Below are 18,861 nucleotides of genomic sequence, written 5' to 3'. Positions count from 1 at the left end.
TTGCTTTTAATAACTGTATTGAAGTTACTACGTTTTGTTATTTTGTACAGTTCCATCATATTGCGTTGTTCTGCGGCTTTTTGTGCCTCGTTTGCTAGTTGTTCATGCCAAGCTTGTTTGTCCTTTCTGGCTGATCTCTTAACTGCTCTATTCGATACTTGATATTGTTGTTGTAAAGTAGTTTTGGTCTCGTGAGTTGAAGCTGTATTTATTCTTTGTTTTATCTGAGCTCTTTGTTCTATTAAGTTCCAAGTATCGTCGCTAAGCCATTCTTTGCGTTTTATGCGTTTTGTGCCTAATGTCGCTTCAGCAACGGTTTTAAACAAGTCTGCTGCCTCGTTCGACGAAGCTACGTTAGTATTCTCCCTTTGTTGTTTGAGCTTGTTCTTAAATTTCTGGAGTTCGTTAGGTTTTCTAAGCTGTTCGATGTTATATTTCGGTCTTTTTACAAAATATTTATCTTGGGGTACAATGGGGTAGAGATGCGTAACATATGACGTAGCATCCTGTTTACGTCAGTCAGTCTCTCCTACTCAATTCCGACTCTCACCTCCCCGCTGGTGTACCCCGGAAACCTGAGCAACCTTGTGGAAGATCGTGGTAACCAATCCCGATGGGAAGCAAGGTCAGGGCTAACGAGAGCGGAAGAAGCTGGCTTGACGGCATTAGACGGCACCCCCGTCATCAAGATCGGGGGCGGTGGGCTAATTACCTGCCGCTCCTTAAAACCTATCAATTAATGAAACTGAAGTAAAAGCAAACCGGACGGATAACTCGATGACAACCTTGGCTACGAACCTGGCTAATACTAAAACACGATTAAGAAAAATCATGTTTACTCAATATAAAAATAAATTATAACCTTATTAAGGTCAACTGGCTGTAAGCGTCATTATAGTTATTAATGATACAAGTTCGATACGAACATCATAATGAAACGTGTGTAACGTTAAGCCACGAGGCGTTAGCCGAGTGGCTTAGTTACACAAGTTTCATTAAAAAGTTCGTATCGAACGTGTATCATTCAAAATTTAATCTACGACGCGACACGAGGGACGATCCAAAGAGATTTGATTTAATTTAAAATATGAGAGATATCCTCATAAAAATAAAAATTCAAAATTATCAGGTGCCCATATTAGTCGTCCATTTTGACTTTGACAACTCAATTATCGATGTTCAATTTTGTGTTAAATGTTCAGTTTTAGCAAAAAACAAAAAATAATATTAATATGAGTGATTCTGATTCTGAAAGTGTCCCTTCGGATATTGAAGGCATTGCGCAAAACGTTGTCGATTCCCTACTTCCCGAAAAATCAAGACAAACGTACGAGCAAGCCTATGTATAACTTGAAAATCGGTGTAAAGGGAAAGGAATCAAGAATAGTAGTAACGAAAAGGTTCTCCTGGCATATTTTGAACATCTTTCAAAACATAGGAAGGCTTCATCACTTTTCATATGCTATCTTCAGTTATATCACTGAAGAAAAATACAGATATTAGTAAGTACGTCCATTTAATTGCATTTCTAAAAAGAAAATCGGAAGGATTTTGGTCAAAAAAATCGAGAATTTTAAGAAAAGAAGACATAACTCGTTTTTTGTTGGAAGCCGATGATGAAACTTTATTTCCTGATGCAAAAGTTTCATTGATAGTGGGACTTGCGGGAGCCTGCCGGCGTATCGAGTTGACAAATCTGCAGCTGCAAAATGTTAAAGATGAAGGACAATACATTCATGCCATTATTCCATTTACGAAAACAAAGATATCACGGGATTTTTTTATAACGAAAGGGAATGTTGAAGGAATAAATATGGTGGAAATGGTTCGAAGATATATAGCCATACTCGATTTTTTGTGGGGTACAGAAATGGAAAATGTATTACATACATACCATACCGCCATTACTCGCTGACGAGTATTTGACACGCATCAGAAGATGGTCACGCAAGGCGTTTTCTTTGGTGAGCTTTCCTGTGACTGAAAAGCCCGATACGTGATGTTATCTGTCTACCGCACTCCAGACATTCAAAAATCTCATTGCTTTGCCTCTTTACTTTTTGGTTGTCGCTCTTAACTGATTTTACAATTCTTCTCCATTCCGTTCTATTGTGAGCTGCCTCTTCCCACTCATTCTGCTTGTTAATTCCTTTTAAGTTTTCGTGGAAAATATCCTTGAACCTTTTGAGTTGTCCACCCGGCCTCCTCTTACCGTCTACAAGCTCACCGTAAAGCAGATATTTTGGTATGCGGTTTTCTTGCATTCTGCATACGTGACCAGCCCATCTTAAGCGGGACTTTGTTATCATGACTTAAATACTCTCGCAGTTAGCTTTTTCAAGGACCGATACGTTTGAGACATGATGGAACCATTTCATTCTTAAGAGTTGTCTAAGATGTCTCTGTTGCAACTTGTTTAATGCCTTCATGTGTCAGCGGTACGGCACCCAGGTTTCGCTTCCATATAACATGGTGGGAATTATTATCGCTCGGTACACTGCAAGTTTATTTTTTGTGCTAAAGTCATGATTGTAGAAAACCCTGTCTTTTAATTTCCAGAATGCTCTTGAGGCGCTGCTAATCTTGTGCTGAATTTCAGAGTCGATATTGGCCTTTTCCGAAAACAAACAGCCGAGGTAATTGAATTCCGCCACATATTCCAACAGCTCATCTCCGATTTTTATAGCATTGTTGTGATCTTCCGGGGGAGTGCACATGATTTTAGTTATCGATGTTCAGCTTAAGTCCCAAGGCCTCGTATGCCCATGTATATGTGTTCAACATTTCTTGCAATTGCTGTAACGTATTTGCAACTAGAGCACAGTCATCAGAGTATTGAAGTTCTGTTATGAATTTTGTACGTGTTTTTGCCCTGAGTCTTTTTATGTTGAACAGACCGCCGTCGTATCTGTATCTAATGCCCAAAGCTCTCTCCTGCAGTTTGCTGTCTACTATAATGGAGGGCGCTGCCATGAATATATTGAATAGGAGAGGCGCTAAGACACATCCCTGCCTAACGCCTGTGTTTGTTAGGAAGGGATCGCTCAGTGATCCATGATATGACACTCTTGATTTGTTGTTGTTATGGAGGCTTTTACACACTGTAAGAAATTTGATGGGTACTCCGAACTTTTTCATAATTGCCCAAGATGCATCTCTGTTCACAGAGTCGAATGCTTTTGTTAGATCGATGAATGCAACGTAAAGTTTAGACTGCTGCTCTTTTATTTGTTCCTGTAGTTGCCGGATGGAGAATATGGAATCGACGGTACTGCGGTTGGTGCGAAAACCCGTTTGCAATTCTGGGAAGATTTTTTCTATATGTGGGTGCAGGCGGTTTGACATAATTTTTGTAAGAATTTTTCCTCCGATAGCCAGTAGTGAAATTCCTCGGTAGTTTCCGCAGTCTTAAGCAAATGTATTAAGCAACCTGTTGGCATTAATACTTAGAGAAGATACCGTATAAAATAACATTGTTTCCGTAGATCGTCTGCGTCGTTGCTTGCAGATTCAGGAGTGGATTTATTAACTGTTAAAAGACATGGTGGTTGGCGCTCTAACACTGTGGCAGAGAGCTATATAGAAAATTCCAAAGAAAATAAGAAAAAAGTGTCATGTAATATTTTGGGTAACATTTCTGGCAATGATGGGTCTTCAACAAGTTCAAGCACTCAGGAAATAAATATACTTTCTAAAAATTCAACTCACCTGTCATCGTCTGGAAATAATTTAATCAATTGTACTGATATTATAACATTTTTTTGCTTGTTTCTTATTTTAAAATTTGCGTGTTATTATGAATTCATAATAGCACTAGTGCTATTATAAAAGCCATAATGACATCCAAATGACAATGTTAAATGTGTCATAATGACATTGTCGTAGATTAAAGAATAAAGAAGACTACGAACGGGCCGTATAGTCTTGGTAGCTTAAGGCCGTTAAATAGAAGAGACGAAAGAAAAGTACGGGCCACGTAAATGACCTCTAGGGCTTGACCTCGTCAAAATTATCATCGATTGTCATTTCCCAGCCGTCATTTTTTCGATCCTACGGTATTTTAAGACCTCTAAACATAAAAAAAATATTAAACGATTTAACGAGACCATTATAGTATACCCTGATGAGAGTGATGAGAGGTAATAAAACCATTGTATTGAACTTAAACATTAATTAAAAGTGAATTAGAATCTAAAACTCCACCACTGAGAGATGCATGTCTACAAAATAAATTAGCGTAAATTCGCCAAATTTTCCTATAATATCTTAACCGAAATATCCTTGAGACAATTCCAATCTCATTTTATTTACAGGAATTTATTATTGTTTATTAAAAATCACAACTTTTAATAATAGATAAGATTACATTTTTGGGAGATATATAAAAATGCAGTTGTAAAAGGTTAGTATTGTTATTCATTAGCTAAATCACCTACCAGAATTTAGTACCTAATAATTATATATAAAATTTCTTAACTTGCAAAATCGGGCCTCTTCTTGATAATGCCGTATTTTTTACATAGCCCTCAATGTCTAGAACATCAGGACTCACGAGCATAAAACAATATGGAGGAGTAACAGCCAGAGCATGTATGTAGCCCAGAACTGTTTCAAATTATAGTTTCGTATTCACCGCTGGTCACTTTATTTCCGTGCTATGTGCTTTAATGCATACGAAAGAGATACATATACAGGATGGTCCGAAGTGTATTCCGGAAACTTCGGCAACATGTTTTGCAGATAAAAATAACTAAAAAAATTCATATAAATGTATGTCCTAAAATGCTTAGTTTCGGAGATACATGGTGTAGAAGTTTCATTTTTATTTCGATTTTTTCCAAATAATTTCTAAAGTAACGTCAATATTTGAATGAAAATTGGTGTTTGGGAGGTTTTTGACATGAGAAATTTGATTTCGATGTCAATATGACTCCTACTTGTAGAGAGCGCCACCTACGTATTTTTTAACTAGTTTGAAGAGTAATAACTTTTCGTCCGCACCTGTATAAAACTAGCTAGTTAAAAAATATACATTTACGACGTTTTTTACGTAAAAAAGGTCTCTTGGAAAAAATCGCTACGAGTAACGGTTCTCGAGATATTTTATATCGAAATTACCAATACCTGTCATCATTGACATAAATTAAACATGTTGACTAATTAGTTATTAGACTAAAATCATAAATTTGAAATGTTTTTGTGCCAAAAGTTCGACAGAAACTGTTTTATTATCATTTTTTCGAAGAAAAATTTATGGTCAGTTTAAAAAAATAAAAAGTTCCCAAATGTCTCATTTCAATCAAATAACTATCTACTCAACATATTTATTTTTAGTCAATAATGACATGTATTGACTATTTCCATTGTAAATATCGTGAGAACGGTTGTTCGTAGCGGTTTTTACAAGGAGACATTTTTTATGTAGAAAATCACGTAAATGTATATTTTTTCACTGTGTAATTTTAACAGGTACGGACAAAAAGTTATTACTCGTCAAAACAGTTAAAACACATGTAGGTGGCGCCCCCTACAAACAGGAGTCATATTGACATCAAAATCAAATTTCTCATGTCAAGAAACTCCCAGACACCAATTTTCATCCAAATATTGACGTTACTTCAGAAATTATTTGTAAAAAATCGAAATAAAAATTAAACTTCTACACCCTGTATCTCCGATACTAAGCATTTTAGAACATACATTTATTTGAACTTTTTTACTTATTTTTATCAGTAAAATATGCTGCCGAAGTTTCCAGAATACAGTTCGGACCACCCTGTATACGACCAGCTGACATACAGAGACAAAATCAAAAGCGGCATACAGTGTTGTCGATTCGTACGAGAAATAAAATAATAAACAAATAATATATTTAAGCTATTCAATAATGCTAATTTCTATTAGACAGTTGTTTAAGAATCTGTAGTAAAATTTAGCTGTAGATGCAATATTTTTCGTAAACACCTTCTTGTACGGTTTGAAATTTTGAAGCAAAGTCAATACCTCATAGAAGAAATGTATCAACCTAACTTTTATCTCTTTTTGATACATTTTATTTTACATTTAAGCTGTCTCACTGTCTTACACGTTAAAATCCAGACCACGCAGTTTCGATGACCAGATCGGTATAAAAATTCATTCATAACGAGGAAATCAATAATTAACTGGCATATTTACGCGCAATTAAAAATATCGAATAGTACGGGCTAAGTAAATGACGTCTAGGGCTTGACCTCGCGAAAATTATCATCGATTGTTATTCCCCAGCCGTCTATGACGCTTTTTTTCCATTGTATGGTGTAAATTTAAACTTAGTGGGATTACGGTCACAAGACAGTTGTGAGGATCAAACACATTGCCAATTTTTACTGACATTTAGAGGCTTTTAAAAACTCCATAGTCGTTTGACTAGTCAGAGAAAAATCGCGTAACATTAACATTAAACTCTTCCATTTCCTCGCTGCATAGGTCCTGAAAGCACACATTTTCTGGATACGAATAACAAGTAACTTTTATCGCATGCTGTCATCTCAGTCCACCTCCATCCAGAACTTTTATGGACATGACAGCGTTCAAAAAGCAAAGATCCCAGCTCTTAACTGCCTTAGAGGCACGGAGGGAAGATGCAGTGTTGCCAGAGTTTATCATACATACCCGTAATTCTAACAAAATGTTCTATGTAACAACACACATTAATAACCTTCCTATTTAAGGTATGAGTTTATAAGAAATTTTAACTAAGAATGTCTAGAGAAGCTGAACAAATTAGGCAAAGGAAGTAACGTACACCTACTCTGTGAGCCAGCCTACTAAGGGATAGAAGGTAATGAAAAAACAAACATTCTAGCTAGAAAAGGAGCGAACACTCCACTGACTGGTCGAGAAATGTTCTGCTTCACAAGTGGAAACCAACTTAACGCGGAACTCAAGAATCTGGAAGACTCCATCCGTAACCTGGAATGGGAACCCTCGAACGGTCTAAGACACTCGAAGAAATTTCTCAGGCTTTCCGACCGAGAAAAATGAAAGATAATCCTTGATTTAAGTAAGATCAATCTTCGGGATGTTACGTTTTTTTACAGCACACTGTCTCCTCAATAAACAGTTCAGTAGGTTGAGGCTAAGAAACAACGGCAAACGAAGATTCTGGTACTGGTTTACTTTAACAACCAAAAAAAATTGCACAAAAGAATGGGCTGAGCTTCATAAACATTTGTCCCACAAACTTTATCTTACAAATAGATATAAATTCTTCCAAATTGATATAAGTAGCCCAATCTGGCAACACTAGAAACTGTGTCGTGAGAAAAAGGGCTTTAATGCCTCGTAAATATAAACGAAAAGGTAGTTTAATGATACTAAAGAAGTACTTTAGACTTAATTCGAAGTGTTTTTCGTTATAGTCTTATAGCCTCAGTGTCTTGGTTCCAAGTAATACAAAGCCTGTAAAAATAATTCGGTTCTTTAAAAAGTAATATGAATAATTTTGTTTAATCTGAAGGTTTTTATTCTAATAAAATAAATTTAACCTGTTACGACTGAAAAAATAATAAAAACAACTCAAATTAACCACAATACCCCAAAATACTTTTTCAACACTCGGACTAGTTAATAAATAGTTATTTTCGACCGAAAAGATTAATTTCGGAAGACGATAATGCAATTTTATCGTCGTGTATAAAACAATATTTTTTCCATAGTGAGTTACGTTTTAAAAAATATTCAGAAATTATTATTTCAAGGAATTTATTACGACTAGAAAAAATATTGTGCTGGGTTGGCGTTGGTTTCTATGTAATTTGACAAATAAATAAAGCTGTCTCTTTAGTTGTCAGTTTTGAGTCAATATTTTTTTATTCTCTTTCGTGTCGATTGCTGATTGAATTGGAACCAGAAATGGCTCAAAACGAAATAAGTAAATTACCAACAGATATTCAGGCTAAGGCGACAAAAGCCATATCCAAACTACTTCTATTTAAATCCCGAATAACTTATGAAGAGGAATAAAAAAATTTTCAAAAATGGAAGCAATTAAAAAACGTGCGAGAAGAAATAAAGTTTCTAACCTATCCTCGCTGCCCTTGGGGTTAAAGTACTATTTTATCTACTATTTTTGATAGATATAAGGCAATTTTAACAGTTGCCCCAGAATACTTTTTCAACACTTGGACTAGTTAACTAGTTTAAATAAAAACTAGTAAATAGTTCTAATCATTTGCTAATGGTATTTTATTTGTTGATTTAAAGCCAAAGGTTTTAACTCAAATTGTATATTTTAATAAATACACTAAAAATACACCAAAATTACTTTTAACTTTTTAAAAAAATGTCTATAAATATCTAAAAATTCCATTAAACATTCTATTTATACTTTTTAATTATTTTAATTTTAATTCCAATCAAATTTAATTCACTTTTGAAAGACGTGTAATAAGTATTAGTTTAAACTTGACAGCAATGAAGTCGCAAGATTTCAATGAGTGGAAAAACCAATTAAAAATAGATTCATATACTTATATTTAGTAGAGAGACCCAGATAAAAAAGCGAAATATAAATAAACGTTCTAGTACAAGTTATTGGTAGCAGTAGATTGGACTAAATTACATAAATTTACACAGATGCTTCGGTAACTTCTGGAGACAAAGGTATAGGCATCTTCTTCTAAAACTATCGGATGATCGGATGTTTGTAATGTTCTACAAGCAGAGGATCACCCTATAAAAAAGCGGCCAGTTGTATACGAGGGAAAATCGCTGATAACCAATAGGAAATACCGTGATAAACTCGAAACTCTTTTACTTCGATAAACACTGACAGTTTGGGCGCTTTAAAAAGCATCACCATGCAATCAGTGAGATCGAAAACTGTGATGGACTGCCAAGAAGCACCGACCTGGCTGCGTCAAGGAGGGACCACTCTGTGCTGGGTGCCAGGCCACAGCAATGTGGTGGGCAACCAAGAAGCGGACAGACAGATGCCACAACGAGGCCAGGGGAGAGGCCGTGGCAGAAGACCCACGACTTGTGACGATCAAGTGACGTGGCAACACCGTGAGAACTGCGATACAGCTTGAAGCACGTGGCCAGTGGATAGCAAAAAGACAAAACAACTACGGTATGATCGAAAAAAAACGGCGTCCAGTTGGCTTGGAAATGACGATCGATGACATTTCCCATATAATTTTACATATAAAATGACAGCGATCTTCATTTCATAGCCATAGCTGACGCCGTTTTTATTCGATCATACGGTACTTAGTTCAGTCATTGGGGATCAAAAAAGGGGCCTGCTAGGAAAAAAGTCCGAAAGTTTTGAAACTTTGCAGGTTTATAGGTTTTGGGGTTCCTAATTAAAATCCATAAAAAGCACATTTCCAGATTTGCCGCCGGCGCCGCCATCTTGTCAAGATGGCGCCCAAAATCGGTATTTTGTAAATATCTCGAAATCTATGCGTTTTTCGTAAAAATTTGAGGAGAGAAATTTTTACGAAATTATTATTAAATTAAAGAGAATAAAATTTCCTATAAAAAAGGTTCTATGAAAAGTTTCGCTAAAGTCAACCGTTTCGGCACAAAATCCCTGGAAATTTTATAATTTTGCGTAAAGTACGATACACCGATATATGTATGTATAGTCGATTTTCTAAAATCAAATGTCGATTAGGGTTCACTAAAACTAGTTTTAGTTTAGTTTCTTCAATTTTGTCATAAAACAGTGGCGTATCATTAATTCGTTTAATATGATAATAATTAATTTATGAATAATTAATTGGTCGAACTGGACAGCATTCATTGCGAATTTATCACCAGGTTCAGCATTGGTCTGGTTGTACCAAAGATGCCGAAGAATGGGGTTGGAAGAAAACAAAAACAGGCATTACTCCAGTCACAACATTGACAGATCCAGCTCTAAAATCCCTATTGGCATTTTTATCCTGTAAATGCAAAACCAAGAACTGTGGTAAAGCCTGCGGATGCAGAAAAGCAGGATTAAAATGTTCAATGATTTGTGCATACTGCAATGGGAAATCCTGTGAAGTCCACTGAAGTGTCACTCGACGAATCCAATGAAGAGGAGTTGGACTTGCCTGTAGATATCCCTCTGGCGGCTGAAGATGAAGAGTTGGACGAATTGAGAGACCACCCTGATGAGCCCAGCACAGCAGACACGATCGACTTTACATCAACGAGCCAGGTCCGTCGGGCTTGTGCAGGTAAGTTTTTAATTTACCTAGTGGAATAGGCCTCCGGGGAGACCACGTTAAAATACTTGGGTGGTGTGGAAACAAGTACACATTTTCAATAATGAAAATTAATTATTCATAAATTAATGAGCGAGTTAATGATACGCCACTGTTTCATGACAAAATTGAAGAAACTAAACTAAAACTAGTTTTAGTGAACCCTAATCTACATTTGATTTCGGAAAATCGACTATACGTAATATATCATATTTTACGCAAAATTCTAAAATTCCCAGGAATTTTGTGCCTAAACGTTTGACTTTAGCAAAAATTTTCATAGAATCTTTTGTATAGGAAATTTTATTCTCTTTAATTTTGATCTCCTTAAATTTTTGCGAAAAACGCATAGTTTTCGAGATATTTACAAAATACCGATTTTGGGCGCCATCTTGGCAAGATGGCGGCGCCGGCGGCATGTCTGGAAATGTGCATTTTATGGATTTTAGTTAGCGACCCCAAAACCTATAAACCTGCAAAGTTGCAAAACTTCCGGACTTTTTTTCAAGCAAAAATCTCCAATGACTGAACTATACTAGAGGACAAAAAGAACAAGTATGCATAACTGTCATCACTGGAAACTACACCACGGGGGTAAACCTCGTGAGATGGAAGATTTCCAACGACGACTACTGCCCAGAATGCGGAGAGGAAGAAGAAATCATAGCGCACCTGATGTGCCACTGTCCGGCACTGGAATACCGATGCTTTTAAACTTTAGGGCAAGGTTTTTTGGAAGGACTAGAGGAAGCAGCAAAGGCGGAATCAGCGACATCGTTGCCTTGTTACAAAGAGCTGGAAGTACTTTAGCGCAAAGAAAGAATGAAAGGAAGGTTTGGTACAATAATACAGGAGTATCGCAAATGGCGCAAGACCTCCGAGTGAGTGATCAAACAGGATCCCAAACCCCTGCAACCTAACCTAACCTAGTAATTTTTGGAATAGAGTGTCTTAGCATTACTATACAATAAATAAGTTGAGGGTTTTTAAAAGTAATGCATATTTTTTATTATAATAGTGGACAATAAAAGTATTACCATAACAAACTTATTTTCCAAATTTTACAGGAGGAACCTTTTCCAGTTATTTTTTTTATTTTCCTGGAATAAATCTGATACGGAGCAGGACACGACTTTATCGCACGGATTGTCCTGTTTAATTCAAGCGAAAAAGATAAATATGTCTGTTTAGGACATGGCGGAGACAATTTTTCTGCCGATACGGCCTCGCTCCCGTTTCTTTTTGGGGGAAATTTTTTGGGGAACGGGTTTGCCGCTGACAGGCCGCCAACGAAGAATTTTCTGTTCTTTTTTCTTTTATTTTCAAGAAAATCGAAAAACGTGACTATTTTTTTTCGTGGACTGTCTGTTAAAAATGTAATTAAATTAGATTTTATTTGATATTTGTTTTAAAAGATGAGTAATGATTTTCTAAGGTTTTGCAATGTTTATAATATACAAATATAAATGTTACAGGGATGGGCAATTTTTTGAAAAACACCGGGTTAGTTTTTGAAAAGTAGCTCATACCTATAACATATATATTTTTTCAGATTAAAAACGATATCAGGTATGTTAGTTAGGATTGATTCATTCACGTATTCAATTATTTTCGATCACTATCTGTTTCACCGGATATGATTACAACTTTTAAGTTTTAAATGGTAACTTCGATATTTTTTTCACTTTATTTGATAGAAAATGGCATTCTGAATAGAACGACATATTATATGTCTACTGTTAACACTTTTGACGTACTTTTTAATCTGATAATTTTTGACAAAATGATCAGATTTTTTTTTATTGAAACTTGATTATAAGAAATATACAATAATAATTGATTTGGTAGTTTCAAAGAACTTCATAACTAATTTGTTAAGTATGAGTGGGTACTTTTTAACATACTTTATATAGCAAAGTATTATACCTAATAAGAGTGCTAGCTTTAAACCAAATGTTATATCTCTGGTTAGAAAATGTATATCATGGAGTAACAAGTTATGGCATCAATTCCAAATTTGATGCTATATTTAGTTAATATTACACATTATAGAAAACGTACCGGTTAGAGCTTTCTACAAACTGAAAGTCTTTGCAACGACTGCCTTAAACTTTTTTCATGGACGCTTTTGATTGGTAAAATATGGCATGGGGATATTGGCTAGACTTCAATTCAATTTTTCATAAGACTGTAACTTAAATGAATTATTACTTAATATATTCATCAGTCTAATATACCTAATTAGACTGCTGGCTTTAAACTATAATTTTGTATCCCTGATTAGAAAGTATATGCCATAAAGGAACAAATTGTGCATTACCAAATTGGCTGCTATATTTAGATAATATTATGCAATAAGAAAATAATCTTTAGGACTTTTCACAAACTCAAAGTCTTTAGAAAGGCTGCCGCAAACTTTATTCACCAATAATTTTGACTGTCGAAATAATATAGCATCGGGATATTTCTAGACTTCAATACTATTTTTCATAAGAATGCAAATTATTTTTTAGGCTATTCATTAGTCTAGTATATCTAATTACACCTGCTGGCTTTAAACTATAATTTTATATCTCTGATTAAAAAAATGTGCATCATGTAGTAACAAATTATGCATGGATTCCAAATTAGCTGCATGTTTAGTTAATATTATGCATTATAGTCAAAAAATCTTTAGAACTTTTCACAAACTTAAGATCTTTGCAACGACTGCATCAAACTTTTTTCACAAACACTTTTGACTATCGACTAGACTCGAATACTATTTTTCACAATACTGCAAATTTAGCGTGTTTTTATTTGGTCTATTAATTAGACTAATATACCTAATTAGACTTGTGGAAGATCTGGTTACTTGCAGCTGCAAACACAGGGAAGCAGGGTCTCGTCAGGCAGGCCGGAAATACATGCTTGCATCCGGGCGGCCAGACCATAACTACACCTTACTCAGTTATCAGCCGCTTATCTGAACTTATTTTGCACAGTAGTAGTCATATAGTGTGCCTAAAAAAGAATATATGACATTAGTGACAGTTATCTGACATTTTTATTAAAAATTAGAGTAGGTCGTCGAATATTCGAAACTAATGAGATACGTGTACTTTTAATTCTTCATTTATCAAATAAAAATTATATTTGTGATATATTTATCATCGTCATCATGATTTTCAGCTTATTCAACCATTTACAATTATGGTGTAGCCTCCCTCACATGTTTGATACTCTCTTTGTAGTTGGGCCCATTATTGTTTATTGTTGGCTATGCGGACCCAAGTTATCACCGCTAATTTACTAATATCATGATTCCATCTTAGGTTTGGCTTTCTTCTAGGTCTCTTTAATATTATACAGGGTTGTTCACCGCATACGACACGGAGTATTGTAGCTAAACGATTAAATTTTTACAAATTGTAAGTTTTGGGTTTGTTGAAGGACTATAAGAGCTACAATTTAAAAATATTTTTACAAAATACAGAGTGTCCCAAATAAATAAAAAATATCAAAGTTGTATTTTTTTAAATGGAACACCCTGTATATTATTGCATTTTTAGTTTCTACGATTAAAATAAAGGTAAATTTGATTAAGATTTATTACACTTAAACCTTACCGTTTTTGAAATATTTTCAATTTTGTAAAATTGCAGTATAAATTTTAAGGCTTCATTTCTCCGAGGTTATCGAAGTATTTAATACTAAATATTTACTGAAGTTTATTTATTGATCAGTTATTGTGTTGCAATAATAAAAATTACACTACCTTATACAGAGTGTCTAAAAATTTGTTTTAAATAATTACTAGCTTTAAACGGCAATAACTTGTTTAATTTAAATGGAATACCCTGTATATTTTATGAGAATCAGATGTACAATTTAATTGTCTATCAAACTGTATTATACCACTTTATATCCATCCCTTCAAGTTTTCGTAGAAAATGCATTTTCTTATAATTTAGACCTCATTTATCAATATACCCATGGAATATTAGACATTTTAGATTGTTTTTAAAACAACAAATGTACAAAATGTACAGGCTAGTAATATTATCGTTTTTAGTAAAACGATGATATTACTAGCCGATTTGTATGCAAAAAGAAAACTATTTAAATCTTTATAAAAGAGTATACCATTAATTAAATATACCACCAGTGTTTCCGCCCAAATACTAATTAATTACATACTTAATTGTGTTCGTTAATAAATTATTGCAAATAAATGTGGATTTGAATCAGAAATCAATATAATAATAAGTTATGAAAATGAACGTCTCTGTTGTTATAAATAGGCATTTGTCAAAAAATGAAATATCATTTTTAAGGTGTTAGTTTTTTTACTACACTGTCTAATACACATAAATAATTCAGTTTTTTAGTATTTGGAGCAATTACTATTAATCAGCGCAACAGTCTCTTTAACAAATATTTAAACAGTTTTTTTAATTTTTTTAATGAAATAAACGAACTATATTGACAATATTAGTATCTGTACTCTTTAAAAATTTGGTACATCTTTAAAAATAATCTAAAATGTCAGTATTCCATGGGTATATTGATAAATGAGTTCTAAATTACAAGAAAATGCATTTTCTACGGAAGCTTGAAGAGATAGGTAAAAAATGGTATAATACAATTTGATAGACAATTAAATTGTGCATCTGATTCTCATAAAATATACAGGGTGTTCCACTTAAATTAAACAAGTTATTGCCATTTAAAGCTAATAATTATTTAAAACAAATATTTAGACACTCTGTATAAGGTAGTAAAATTTTTATTATTGCAACACAATAACTGATCAATAAATAAACTTCAGTAAATATTTAATATTAAAAACTTTGATACCCTCGGAGAAATGAACCCTTAAAATTTATACTGCAATTTTACAAAATTGAAAATATTTCAAAAACGGTAAGGTTTAAGTATAATAAACCTTAATCAAATTAACCTTTATTTTAATCATAGAAACTAAAAATGCAATAATATACAGGGTGTTCCATTTAAAAAAATGCAAGTTTGATATTTTTTATTTATTTGGGACACTCTGTATCTTGTAAAAATATTTTTAAATTGTAGCTCTAATTCTTCAACGAACCCAAAACTTACAATTTGTAAAAATCTAATCGTTTAGCTACAATATTCCGTGTCGTATGTGGTGAACAACCCTGTATAGGTATATTTAGAATCCCATTTAATTCGATGGTAACTAGGAATCAAGTAGAAGTCAGTGTAGTAAAAATAATGAAACATATATCATGTACCAAGAAATTATGCATGGATTCCCAATTAGATGCTATATTTAGTTAATATTATAAATTATAGAAAAAATATTTGTTAGGACTTTGCAAAAAATCGAAATATTTGCAATAACTACCTCAAACTTTTTTCACAAACACTGTCAAAATGATATAGCATCAGCATATTGTCAATCATGTAGTAACAAATTATGCATGAATTCTGTTTTTAAGTTTAAACGTAAACAGTTTCTATTAAATATAAAAAATAAATAGTAGGTACGTATTAATTAAATGTTGCAGGAGAGTTGATGTAGAATTTCTTCTTTTATGGATTTTTTTGAATGTATGTTCGTTATTATTCTGATTTAAATTTCAGTCAATTTTATAGTTTATTTATGAATTTGTTTCTCACGAATTTTTTAATCTAATTTTGAGTAAATTGGAGTTAATGAGTGCCTACATGGTTCAATAGCTATAACAATAACAGGTACTGACTACACTATGCTTTGGCACTAATATGTTATTTAATGTATGTTTACATGTCTTAATAAAGTTATATTATTCCTATTGTTCAAATTTTTAAAAATAGTTATAAAAGGAGGACCCGTTGGCAAAAATGAAAAATGGGTAATAATTCTATGACAGGAAAGGCGAGACCAGGACCCAGGAAGCCAACCACTAAAGAGCAGGACGTCATTTACGCCTCTAACAAATGGGGGAGGAGGTGGCACTGCGAGCCAGGGTGTTAATAGCGCGCCACCCTGCGCCCAGTCCCTTCTCTAATTGCGTTATTGAGTGGAAACCGGAGAGATAAGACCGACAATACAGTTTTAGAGGGAGTATAGATCATCAATTACGCGCACCTTTTCGCCAATCGTATCTCTTTTCGTTCATTAAACAGAACGCGGTCTGGCTTATCTGCTTTCCTGCTGCGGGGGGTTAATTAAATCGCTTTAGCATGCCGATAATGACTTTTCTTGTTGCTCTAATCTTGTATTTTGCCATTTGCGTTGGTTGGATTTACTTTTCTAGGCGAAATCGAGGTATATTTATATATCGGGTGCGTCTCAAAAGTGGCTCACCCCTATAACTTTTTTTGTTTTTTCAGATAAAAAACCAGATTTGGTATGTAAGTATATTACATAAATTAGGATTGATTGGACGTATTCAATTGTTTTCGGTCACTTCCTGTTTCGCCGGAAATGACTACAACTTTTGATTTTTAAATGGCACTCTCGGAATTTTTTTACTTTATTCGATAGAAAATGACATTCTGGATAGAATGACATATCATATGTCAACTTTTGACATTCTCGCTTAAAACAGAATTGAATTTTAAAATTCAATCTAGAGTGACATGGTTATGTTAAAAACAATGTTAATTCTTAGTCAAGGAGCCTTAGAAAAATAGATTTGATCGTCTAATGTTTTTACTGTCTTGTCCTGGCCAGTTAGAAAATGCTCAAATCGTATTTTTAGTCATATCTCATTTTTTTCAAATGGAATGAGGGTGGCTCATATATTTGGAAAAAGCATTTTTTACGAATAATTTGGTACCACACACTTGGTATTTTGAGTCAAATTTTCGTTACGTACCGCAAGTTATTATTTCAAATAAACCATATGCAAAAATGTTAAAAGTTGACATATGATCTGTCATTCTATTCAGTTATTTTCTATCGAATGAAGTAAAAAAATTCCGAGGGTGCCATTTAAAAATCAAAAGTTGTTCTCATTTCCGGTGAAACAGGAAGTGACCGAAAACAATTGAATAGGTCAATCAATCCTAATTTATGTCATATACTAATATACCAAATCTCGTTTTTTTAACTGTAAACTTAACAAAGTTATAGGGGTGAGCCACTTTTGAGACGCACCCGGTATACCAAATAAACTTTTAGTCACGTAATTAAGCTTGACCGGCACAGCGTTGCCAACTTTTACATATTTTCTATAATTCACAATATTTTAGAAAACAAAAATTAATTAATTATAAATATATAAACAGTTATTATTTACATCAACAAAACTCACCTCATTAACTACACATAAGGGAAATAGAGGATTATTATTACCGGTTTCCTGTTTAAAATATTTTAAAAAGATTGCGATGAGTTTTTGCAACGGCTGTTAAGCTGCTTCGGCATCTTGTACACTTTGCACTACAAGCGTTTCTAAAAAGAACAAATTTCGACTGCAAGGTCTGCTAGTAAAAAAAATTAAGGTTAAAGTATCACAACAAAACTCAATTAAACAAAAACTCGTAATATAAAACTAAAGTGTCAAAATGAATAAAAATGTCAGGCAATAAATAAATAAATGTTGCAGTTTGACATTTTTTACAGCAGAGCTACCACCTAAATCGACAACGGGAAATTTAAATTCCAGTTAGTCAGCCCAGCGCCGAATATGTCCATGATTGGCAACAATAAATTTAATAATTGCGCTCCCAATGACGTATTTTATTACCATTAACGTATTTGGTATCGCTTATACCGGGTGCGTTTCAAAAGTGGCTCACCCCTATAACTTTTTCATTTTTTAGATAAAAAAACGAGATTTGGTATTGCCACAAATTAGGATTGATTGACTTATCCAATTGTTTTTGGTCACGTCCTGTTTCACCGGAAATGACTACAACTTTTGATTTTTAAATGACACCCTCGGTATTTTTTTACTTTAATCGATAGAAAATTACACTCTGAATAGAATGACATATCATATGTCAACTTTTGATTTTTTCGTTTTAAAAAAGTCGTATTTTAAATCTCAATCTGGAGTGCCATGGCTGATGGCTGTGTTAAAAATACTAATTTTGAACCAAGGAACCTTGGAAAAATAGGTTTAATCGTGTAATGTTTTTCGTGCCTTGTCCTGGCCGGTTAAAAGATGCCCAAATCGTATTTTTTTATCATATCTATTTATGCTACCATTTATTATAAAGCATTTTTTACGAATAATTTCGTACCAAACACTTGGTATTTCGAGTCAAATTTTCGTTATGAACCGCATGCTACAATTTCAAATAAACCATATGAGAAAATGTCAAAAGTTGACGTCATTCTATTCAGAGTGTAATTTTTTATCAAATAAAGTAAAAAAATACCGAAGGTGCCATTTAAAAATCAAAATTTGTAGTCGTTTCCGGTAAAACAGGAAGTGATCGAAAACAATTGAAATCGTCAATCAATCCTAATTTATGGCTTATACTAATATACCAAATCTCTTTTTTATCTGAAAAAATTAAAAAGTTATAGGGGTGAGCCAATTTTGAGACGCACCCGGTATATGATTATCTGATGGGTTATTAGATAATATAAAATATTTTTTTATTAGACCAAACTAAATCAAAACAAACATTGAATACCTTTAGAACCAACAAAATTTAA

General features: G+C 33.7%; 2 protein-coding genes across 3 annotated transcripts in view; both read right to left on the bottom strand.

The window, feature by feature from the left end:
- LOC115884437 (TWiK family of potassium channels protein 18-like) overlaps window positions 1-18,861 on the bottom strand; it is a 333,903-nt gene that overhangs the window by 16,403 nt on the left and 298,639 nt on the right. The gene's annotated exons all lie outside the window — the stretch shown is intronic.
- Window positions 13,127-18,861, bottom strand: part of LOC115884436 (inositol polyphosphate-5-phosphatase A) — a 283,771-nt gene continuing 278,036 nt past the window's right edge. The window contains exon 9 of the mRNA XM_030903011.1: window positions 13,127-13,244. Coding sequence (XP_030758871.1) covers window positions 13,203-13,244 — 42 coding nt within the window. The 3' untranslated portion in view covers window positions 13,127-13,202. The remainder of the gene's footprint in view (window positions 13,245-18,861) is intronic.

This window comes from Sitophilus oryzae, unplaced genomic scaffold (genome assembly GCF_002938485.1).
Source record: "Sitophilus oryzae breed Bouriz unplaced genomic scaffold, Soryzae_2.0 scaffold_249_pilon_pilon, whole genome shotgun sequence".
In the NCBI taxonomy this organism is placed as follows: Eukaryota; Metazoa; Arthropoda; class Insecta; order Coleoptera; family Curculionidae; genus Sitophilus; species Sitophilus oryzae.
Note: the sequence above shows the minus strand (reverse complement) of the source record. Positions and strands in the feature narration are given on the sequence as shown.